This window comes from Coenobita brevimanus, chromosome 52, assembly GCF_032717465.1.
Source record: "Coenobita brevimanus isolate Jiangsu-jjx chromosome 52, ASM3271746v2, whole genome shotgun sequence".
Lineage (NCBI taxonomy): Eukaryota > Metazoa > Arthropoda > Malacostraca > Decapoda > Coenobitidae > Coenobita > Coenobita brevimanus.
The window spans coordinates 2,478,965-2,489,523 of record NC_137005.1 but is presented as its reverse complement, the minus strand read 5'-3'; the positions used below and the strand labels follow the sequence as shown (position 1 = coordinate 2,489,523).

Below are 10,559 nucleotides of genomic sequence, written 5' to 3'. Positions count from 1 at the left end.
CATCCTTGTCTTTCCTCTCATTTTATCGGTTTATCCTTGTTCGTAAAGAATGCTCTGACTTAACCTCTACGATGAGTTATCTAATTATATTTCTTTCCTTATTTTTAAAAGTTATTCTTAGTATGACTCTCTCCCACCACCGCCATAACCATTAGCTACAAAAAAAAGTCTCAAATTCTTGTCTTTAAACTATCATAATGACCTCGTGGAGTTAATAGAGAAAAATCTAAGCTTTTTTTTTTCTTCTTCTTCTTCTCCTGCTACTCCTGCTCCTCCTCCTCCTGCTTCTGCTCCTCCTGCTCCTGCTTCTGCTCCTCCTGCTCCTGCTTCTGCTTCTGCTCCTCCTGCTCCTGCTTCTGCTCCCCCTGCTCCTGCTTCTGCTCCTCCTGCTCCTGCTTCTGATCCTCCTGCTCCTGCTTCTGATCCTCCTGCTCCTGCTTCTGATCCTCCTGCTCCTGCTTCTGATCCTCCTGCTTCTGCTCCTCCTCCTCCTCCTCCTCCTCCTTCTCCTTCTTCATCTCGCGACGACGTTTCTTTCTTTCTTTTTATTCTTATAACTGGGTCAACTCCATTCCATCACCATCACAGTTCAAGAATGCAATATCAGATTGTCGCTTTTCTCTTAACTATTTTAAAATTCAAACTACTGTTTTTGGATGAAACTTCGCTGTCACCTCTTCACTATGACAACCTCTCTCTCTCTCTCTCTCTCGGATCCCCAAACCTTGAATGGTGAGTGACTGATAGAGTGTCATTTTACTGTGCATGCTGTGATGATGATGATGATGATGATGATGATGATGATGATGATGATGATAATGATCTTCGTGAAATCTCCGGTATAAACCAACACTGTTTATTAAGCCAACTCACAACACCCACACACAGCGGCAACTTCAAAGGGTATACTGTTCCTCTCTTGATCCACCACCCACCACCACAACAGCCCGTCCTCATCAGTCATGCTCCACCCTTCCTGTGCATTTCCCACTTCTATCTGAACTGAATTGTGGTTCCCTCGTGCCAGGTATCAGAGACCATATGACACTAATATAGAGGTATATAAGGTAATATAAGGTATCTGATAAGCAATGCAGCAGAAACAGGGAAGATGAGGAAGTAGCCTTGGTGACGAAGCAGTCCTGACGTTGAACTGGTCTTGGTGTTGGAGCGGCTTGGCATTGAAGTGGCATGGCGTTGAAGTGGCTTGGCGCTGAAGCAGCTTGGCGTTGAAGTGGCTTGGCGCTGAAGCAGCTTGGCATTGAAGTGGCTTGGCGTTGAAGAGGCTTGGCGCTGACGCAAGAGAGTTGAAGTGGCTTGGCGCTGAAGCAGTTTGGCGTTGAAGAGGTTTGGCATTGAAGCAGCTTGACAATGAAACAGTTTGGCGTTGAAGAGGCTTGGCACTGAAGCAGCTTGGCAATGAAACAGTTTGACGTTAAAGCGGCTTGGCGTTGAAGAGGCTTGGCACTGAAGCAGCTTGGCAATGAAGCAGTTTGGCAATGAAGTAACTTGACGCAGAGGAGGCTTGGCGTTGAAGAGGCTTTGTGATTAAGCCACACTTCTACTGTACATCCCAGGTTACGCTGCCTTCCTGTCACCTCAGACTGTTTCATACTTGTCTTGCTCAGCCATCTTTTCACTGCTCAAGCCTCATACAGCCTTTCATATTGTAAGCCCTTCACTACCATGGGACTCTAAGCTGAATAAAATAAATTTGGCAATGACGAAAAAAAAATGCTGCCGTCCTGAACAAACACGCTATAGTAAAAATTTAAAATACCGTCATCCTCAATTCCTCACAGCTCATTTACATCGTGCAGTCACACTGGGGAGTGGATTTGACTAGTAACCAGGGACACTGTCAGAAATTTTTATACACTCTTTTATCTGACGAGTGTTAGTCTAACAAGATCTTACATAAATTCACTTAAGTCTCTTAGGAGGTGTTAGGTGTAACTGATATTTCAACTCACCAGTAGGCTAATTATTCTCCTATCTCCTAGCTAGCCTAATTCCCTATGATTTGGCCACATCATAAAGGTTACTTAGCTAGAAAGAGTCGGACAACAGATGACGACGAGCCTGATGTTTCAGTCGGTTGCCTGGGCATCCAAGCGTCCTTAGGTGCGTATTTTACAGCGTGCATCTTGAACCGGCTTTAGCAGCAGAGTGCTGAACATGGCGAATCCCTACTTCCTTATAGGATTGTAGAAGTGCCAACTATTAATTAATTACAAGACTAAATACAGTTAAATTACTTCATGATATATACAACGTAAATCTAACTTAATTCAATATTGGTTTTCATTAAACTAAAGCCAAATATTCCCCGTATCATAGTAAATATGTATCAAATCCTCATCAGAATTTTCACGTGAGGGCATTTCGTACTCATCACGCAGGCTCCGTCAGGTCAATCGGAAATTCCTAAGTATTTACATATATTTACAGTATACTTGTCCACAAGAGTTAAACGCAGTAGCATTTAATTTATTAATAATAGGAATCATTAAAGAGAACGTAATCTCTGGGTTATAAATCCGCTTGAATTAATTACTAACGCTCTCCAGGTTTTCCTCTGCCTTTAACAGGACAACGATTTTAAAAGGTAAATAGCGCAACCGCTCTGGGGGGAAATATTTCCCACAGACACTAAATCTTAACTAAAGCTCAATAAATTCCATGCAGCCAAATTATGAGACTCAGTTCCGTCAGATGAAAACAAACCGACTATGACGCTTCCACTATTCAGGGTGTCTAAGCTGGATAAATCTCCCTTCCTGCAAGAAATGGATTAAAGGATGACCATAAAGTGAAGGGGTTTGTGGAGCCTGCAACACTTTTCATTTGCGTCCAGAATACGTAAGAAGTCATCGCAGTGAAGTGATTAATGGCCGCCGTGCAGAGACAGGTAAAAATCTAAGTCCTCTTGATTATGCCATGAGACAAGTATAAGTTAATTCTTGCTCTTGTCCTTGTTCTTTTTCTTCTTGGTTCTTGCCTTTATTCCTCCTCCTCCTCTTCCTCCTCCATGTCCTCCTCCTCGTCCTCCCCCTCCTCCTCTTTCATCATCGTCATCATCATCATCATCATTATCATCATCATCATTTTCTTTTCCTTCTTCTTCAGACACGTCATAGTGTAGTCAGCAGGTATGGTATGACTGAAGTATTTTCCGCGGTCACTAGTCATACCCTCGAGTCTCAGCTGCAACACCCTACCTCCGTGGGCTACATCTTACCATACATGAAGATCAAGGTGAGTAGTGTGTGTGTGTGTGTGTGTGTGTGTGTGTGTGTGTGTGTGTGTGTGTGTGTGTGTGTGTGTGTGTGTGTGTGTGTGTGTGTGTGTGTGTGTGTGTGTGTGTGTGTGTGTGTGTGTGTGTGTGTGTGTGTGTGTGTGTGTGTGTGTGTGTGTGTGTGTGTGTGTGTGTGTGTGTGTGTGTGTGTGTGTGTGTGTGTGAGAGAGAGAGAGAGAGAGAGAGAGAGAGAGAGAGAGAGAGAGAGAGACCATACTAACAACCGGTGGAACCTGAATGAAAAAGAATAAGCAAATATGGAAGGCCGTAAATCAAGGCCAAGAGAAGTTTTAGTAGGGAATAAACAGAGCTCATCCAGATAGCCTGTCGAGTACCAACTCCATCTACATGTCGATCTTTGAGTCATATTCTCGCTGGCGCCTCCTTCTTAGCGATGGGAAGGTGTGGCGCGTGGGTGAGAGTTATTCTTTACTGGACTGATGGGGATAGAGTAGAGGAGTGTGGGACGGTGTGGAAGGACGAATCGTTGCCAAGTATAATTCATATTTGAAGTAGATTATAGATACAGATGACAAAGGTAGAGTGAGAGAGCATGGGAAGATGTGGAAAGGTGTGGATCGCAGTCAGTTGTGTAAGCGTCATTTTAATTTGCGTTGGCAGTAGGTGATGGACGTGGAGAATGGTGTTGTGTGGGAGAGGAACATGAGGGTGAGTTGTGTACTTGGCAGTTAATTAGGAACAGCATTGTACAGGCAGTGGACACTGACAGTAGTGTAATGCTGAGAGATGGACGCGAGGGTGAGGTATCAAGGGTACTTTATAATTAATCAGTTATTATGTGTACAGTAGGTGGTGGAAGTGGAATGGTGTGATATTGAGTGAGGGACGCGAGGGTGCAGTGCTTATCAAGATTACAAATAATCAGAAGTTGGTGTGTGTACGGACGGAGGTCAATGCTGAGAGCTGTGTAATGTTGGGAGCTTGACGGGAGGGTGGGAACTGCATTAAGGTTGCTTTGTAAATAATCAGATGTGACTTTATGTGGGTGGTGGATGCTGAGTGTGTTGTGATGTTGGGAGAGGAATTGGAGGGTGGTGTGTGTACTCGTATAGGTACTTTAGAAATAATCAGGAGTTGCTTTGTATAGGTGGTGGATGTGGGGAGCGGTGTGACACTGGGAGAGGGACGGGAGGGTGAGATATGCGTCAAGAGCCCCTCCAATATGCTGGGTTACGCTAACGATCCCGCCGCCACCGCCGCCACTATCGACTCCGAGGGGTGGCTACACACGGGTGACGTCGGCTACTACGACAGCCAGGGCCTCCTCTACGTCACAGGCAGGATCAAGGACATCATCAAAGTCAAAGGGCATCAGGTGCGTGGGACAGGCTACTTAAATCCTTCTTTACGTTAGTAGGAGTAGTAGTGGTAGTCGTTGCTGCTGCTGTGGTCCAGGTTCATCTGAAAAGTGAACCCGGTGGACTGCTGGTTTAAGATGATCTGCAAATCACCATCCTCCTTACGGGGTATGGCGAAGCAGTTGACGGACGATTGTATAACCAGGCAGTGGAACGACTTAGCTATATCGGTGTCACCACATGAAGGCGTCCCTCTCTGACACCCTTCAATATCGTGAGGTCTTTAGCAGCCTCGATGGCGAAGCTGGTATTGTTTTCAGTTTTCTTGTGTGTGTGTGTGTGTGTGTGTGTGTGTGTGTGTGTGTGTGTGTGTGTGTGTGTGTGTGTGTGTGTGTGTGTGTGTGTGTGTGTGTGTGTGTGTTAGGACGATAACTTCGCAACCGCTCAAGATATCATCACAAAATTTTACAGATGTGTAGCAGGGAGAAAAAAGCGATCACGAGTTAGAAATGGGTGAAAGTAGGCCAAGGTTTGTCTGTCTGTTACCACGATAACTTAGCAACTCCTCACGATATCATCATCAAATTTTACAGGTGTGTAGCAGGCATGGAATTCTCCTACAAGTATTGTTTTCAGTTTGTTTGTCTGTCTGTGTGTCTGCACGATAACCTCGCAACTACTCAAGACATCATAACAAAATTTTACAAGTATGTAGTAGGGATGAAAATCTACGGGCTCGAAATTGGTGAAAGTAGCCTAGGTCAAGGTCATATTCCGAGCGGCGCTAGATATGTATCGGCTCGCGGCTGGTGTGATTCACCCTTGGGAGGGGCCTCTTGGTATAGTTTGTTGTTTCTCTTCTTAGGCTGTTTTTTTCAGCTCAGAAAGAGTATCTCATTTTCAACAAGTTAATGAAGGCTCTCGCTAACCCATCCAGTGTGTAAAGGCTCCCTTAAGATGAATCACATCATCTGGGGACATGGAATTACAAAAAAAGACGTTATTGTACTGAACTGGGATTAGGCTACTTCAGAGCCTCAGAGACAAGATGAAGAATCTCATCAAAGTCAAGGAGCATCAGGTGGATAGGGTACATTCAGCACAATCTCCCTTAGTTCATCCAATTGCTTACAATATGTTGTATAGTATGACATCCATCTGTCGGTAAGAGAAAAGATCAGTATGTAGTATAAGGATATGTAGTTAACTCCTCAATACGCGAGACCCGCAAACTTCAGCAAACGGTTCACAACTGATCCCCTTATTAAGGACATACTAAACAGTGTGGCCTGTCACCAGAGTAAATCAATATTATGTGGAAATTTGTTCGTCTACAATTTCGAGGCTGAAAGAATAGGCAGGGAGATGCCCGATGAAGATTCAGACTCTTAATGTACAGAGGGATCCACACAAAAAATCTGCGACTGACGCAATACAGGGCGGATATAAAAGCCTGTTTATAATCTACTGTTGTCTCCGGACTGTTTTATTCAGATTTTTTGAAGTGGCATAACATATAGCGTCCATTAATCCGTTCACTAAAAGGGTAGTTTCGTAAAATGAATAACATCCTTTGGTGGCAGCGAGAAAAAATATAAAAGGTGACGTCCTCATATTAATGGGGAGCTAGAAGGACGAATAACCTGTCTTTCCACCTGTCATAAGCCCCAAAGATCACCGAAACGATTCGCCTGTATTATTTTTTACTTTAACCTGGTCTAAAATTGCTCTCTCTCCACCTTGAATGCTGCGTTGTAACAATAAATCAAGAAGAGAAAATTGTGTCAGTCACGAAGAAGTGCTACGAAAAGGACGTAGAGCCACGGTATTCCATGCTATCGCAAAGCTACGAGAAATAAGCCATAAAGGGACGAAAATCAGGGCAAAGTTGAGGTGCAAAGGGCAATCTTTGCTACTTGGTTGTGATTTCATTAACATCGGTGTCTGCATAAGCTAGGATTAGGAAAAATTACATGGGGTGAATTTTGATTAAATTCTGGTCTGTGAACAGTACTATTATGCCTGCAGAAGTTCTAGAGATGAATTCCCGGTAACCCAATTTATATCACCAATTATATGGAAATAGTTGTGCCTTTTTTGGTGCACAATTCTGACTAATAACAAAGACACCCTGCAATATTTTAGAAACCATCTCTGATTGATAACGAAAACTTGGTGATATTCTGCAACACATCGTCACTTCCAATGAGTATTGCTTGTAATATTTCAGAGGACATCCCTGACTAATAACGAGCACTGCCTATAATCGTATCGTATCGTTCGTATCGTTTATAAAGGATCCACCAGGCTTGCATGCGTCGGCCTTGGTCACATAATGGCTGACTGTAATATTTCAGGACACATCTCGGCTTAATAACGAAGGCTGGGTGATATTCTGGCACACATCCCTGTTTAAACGCCCTTTACTCTAACTTGGCCAAGGACTGTCATCTCTCCATCTTGAATGCTGAGTTGTAACAATAGATATATGCTGGAAAACGGTGCTAATCACAAATAAGTGCTATGGAAAGGATGTAAAGCCATAGTATTGTCTTATTCTGCCATTAAGCTACGAGAAATAAGCTGGAAAAGAATAAAAATCTAGGCAAAGGTAAAGTGAAGGGAATATAATAACAAGGATAGGCCAAGTCAGAGTCAAAGGAATATAAAAACGAGAACTGCCTGTCTTCTAAACTCCTCCAGGTGGCGCCAGCGGAACTGGAGAACATACTGAAGCAACACCCCGACGTGGAAGACGCGGCCGTGATCGGGGTGCCGCACCAGAGGACAAATGAGGTCCCCAGAGCGTACGTGGTGCCTCGCCCAGGAGTAAATATCAACCCCCAAACTCTGCAAGAATTTGTTGCTGGTGAGGCCTTAGTTGAAAATCTCCCTCTGTGTCTCTTCTGTGTGTCTGTGTGCCTGTCTGTCCGTCCGTCCGTCCGCCCGCCCTTCCGTCCATCCGTCTCTCTCTCTCTCTCTCTCTCTCTAATCCTCAGTTTCACCCCCACTCTGGTCCTCTCACGCCCATCCCTCCTCTAACCTCATGACCCCGTACAGTCTACAGGCAAAACTCTAATCCTCCTTCCCTAGCTTCACTCTGTTTTCACGTCATTAGCTCTAGGGACTGTCCCCATAAAAAATTAGAGGAAGTGAACCCAGACTCATCATGTAGATTTCTGAACGCCTTAACCAGAGAACATAACTTCCCACATCCCTGTAGGGAATTTTATTATTCTTGTCAATATTATTTTTCTGACTTATTTTAAAACTGCGATATTTTGAAGAATATTAGACCTTGAGCCTACAAACTTGGTCAACTTAGTTAGACAGCTGTTCGCTTCTTTTAGCCAAAAATGGTGGCAATCCGTCACCCACATCTTCGGATATTATACGGAATACAGTAATATGGGTCAGCCACACTATCTCAAGAACCATTTAAGCTAGGAAACTGAAATTTTACAACAATATAGCCTTAAGGCGGACGCAATGAGGAAAAATGTATGGTTCTAATCGGTTAATTGTTCTCTGAGATCGCCCTGGGTAAGAAATTGAGACTCTCCCAGATTTTCTTGACGTCACCTGATTTTCCATGAACGAATAAAGATAGAGCCTTCAAACACTGTGAGGCTGATTAGCCAACTGGTGACTTCTTCTGGCCAAATACGATGGCAATCCATCAACTGGATCATCAGATATTATTTATATTGTATTAAAAAAAAAAAAAAAAAAAAAAAAAAAAAAAAAAATGATTCCGGAACAGTCTCAGAAACCCTTTAAGCCAGCCATCTGAAACTGACTGGAATACAGCCTTAAGACGGCGGCATTGCACAAAGGAGTATGATTCCAGTTAATTGTTCTCTGAGACCGCCTGGGATAAAAACTTGGGACTTTTCCGGATATTCCGGATGCCACCTAATTTTCATAAAAGATTAAAGCTAGAGCCACCAAACTTGGTGCTCTTATAGACTGTGATAACGTAAAGTGACATGCACAAGGTCAGAGACCTTGACCTCGAGGTCTCTTTATAACTCGGCTTTCAGTAGGCAGTGGCTGTGAGAAATTTTTCCTCATATAAATTGTCCACGACAATTTTCTGGTGTTCTAGTTATCTTTACTTCCGCTGACTCCAGATAATCTGATTCAGTTTGGGAGAACCCTCTTTGAAAGAATCGGCACTGACCATACGAGTAGACCTGACTCCCCAGCTCGAAAAGTCCAAGGTAAATAGAATAATCTTAGTTAGCGATTAAAACGACAAAGTACCTCACCGGACTGAAGGGGTCACTGTCATCGGTATGTGTCCATAGTAAAATATTTAAACCTTTACGTTGCCAAAATAAAAGCGTTATCATTTGACTAACGCTGTCCTCCTATCCCCCGCAGATCGCACGGTGGAGTTCAAGCGACTGACGGGCGGGGTGGTGGTGGTGGCGGCCATCCCGAGAAATGCGACGGGCAAGGTGCTGAGGAAGAAACTGCTGACCGACCACACAACACCCGCGGCCAGGCTGTGAACACTGCTGCGGCAGAACAGGAGAACAGGCCAGATAGATGAGCATGAGAATAGGGCAGGTAGAACAGGAAAACAAGAGAACAAGGCAGTTATAACGAGAGAATCAGGCAGTTAGAACAAGAGAACAAGGCAGTTAGAACAAGAGAACAAGGCAGTTAGAACAAGAGAACAAGGCAGTTAGGACAATAGAACAAGGCAGTTAGGACAAGAGAACAAGGCAGTTAGGGCAAGAGAACAAGGCAGTTAGGACAAGAGAACAAGGCAGTTAGGACAAGAGAACAAGGCAGTTAGGGCAAGAGAACAAGGCAGTTAGGACAAGAGAACAAGGCAGTTAGGACAAGAGAACAAGGCAGTTAGGACAAGAGAACAAGGCAGTTAGGACAAGAGAACAAGGCAGTTAGGGCAAGAGAACAAGGCAGTTAGGACAAGAGAACAAGGCAGTTAGGACAAGAGAACAAGGCAGTTAGGACAAGAGAACAAGGCAGTTAGGGCAAGAGAACAAGGCAGTTAGGGCAAGAGAACAAGGCAGTTAGGGCAAGAGAACAAGGCAGTTAGGACAAGAGAACAAGGCAGTTAGGACAAGAGAACAAGGCAGTTAGGACAAGAGAACAAGGCAGTTAGGACAAGAGAACAAGGCAGTTAGGACAAGAGAACAAGGCAGTTAGGGCAAGAGAACAAGGCAGTTAGGACAAGAGAACAAGGCAGTTAGGGCAAGAGAACAAGGCAGTTAGGGCAAGAGAACAAGGCAGTTAGGGCAAGAGAACAAGGCAGTTAGGACAAGAGAACAAGGCAGTTAGGACAATAGCACAAGGCAGTTAGGACAAGAGAACAAGGCAGTTAGGACAAGAGAACAAGGCAGTTAGGACAAGAGAACAAGGCAGTTAGGACAAGAGAACAAGGCAGTTAGGACAAGAGAACAAGGCAGTTAGGACAATAGAACAAGGCAGTTAGGACAAGAGAACAAGGCAGTTAGGGCAAGAGAACAAGGCAGTTAGGACATGGAACAAGGCAGTTAGGACAAGAGAACAAGGCAGTTAGGACAAGAGAACAAGGCAGTTAGGACAAGAGAACAAGGCAGTTAGGACAAGAGAACAAGGCAGTTAGGACAACAGCACAAGGCAGTTAGGGCAAGAGAACAAGGCAGTTAGGACAAGAGAACAAGGCAGTTAGGACAAGGAACAAGGCAGTTAGGACAAGAGAACAAGGCAGTTAGGACAAGAGAACAAGGCAGTTAGGACAAGGAACAAGGCAGTTAGGACAAGGAACAAGGCAGTTAGGACAAGAGAACAAGGCAGTTAGGACAAGAGAACAAGGCAGTTAGGACAAGGAACAAGGCAGTTAGGACAAGGAACAAGGCAGTTAGGACAATAGAACAAGGCAGTTAGGACAAGAGAACAAGGCAGTTAGGACAAGAGAACAAGGCAGT

At 44.2% G+C, this 10,559-nt stretch overlaps 1 protein-coding gene across 1 annotated transcript; it reads left to right on the top strand.

Annotated features, from left to right (window-relative positions):
• The first annotated feature begins 3,144 nt into the window (after window positions 1-3,144).
• On the top strand, window positions 3,145-9,134 carry LOC145400374 (luciferin 4-monooxygenase-like). Its single transcript, XM_080272879.1, has 4 exons — window positions 3,145-3,258; window positions 4,407-4,634; window positions 7,321-7,486; window positions 9,004-9,134. The coding sequence occupies exons 1-4, from the start codon at window positions 3,160-3,162 to the stop codon at window positions 9,132-9,134; spliced, it is 624 nt and encodes a 207-aa protein (XP_080129005.1). The 5' UTR covers window positions 3,145-3,159.
• The last annotated feature ends 1,425 nt before the right edge of the window (window positions 9,135-10,559 follow it).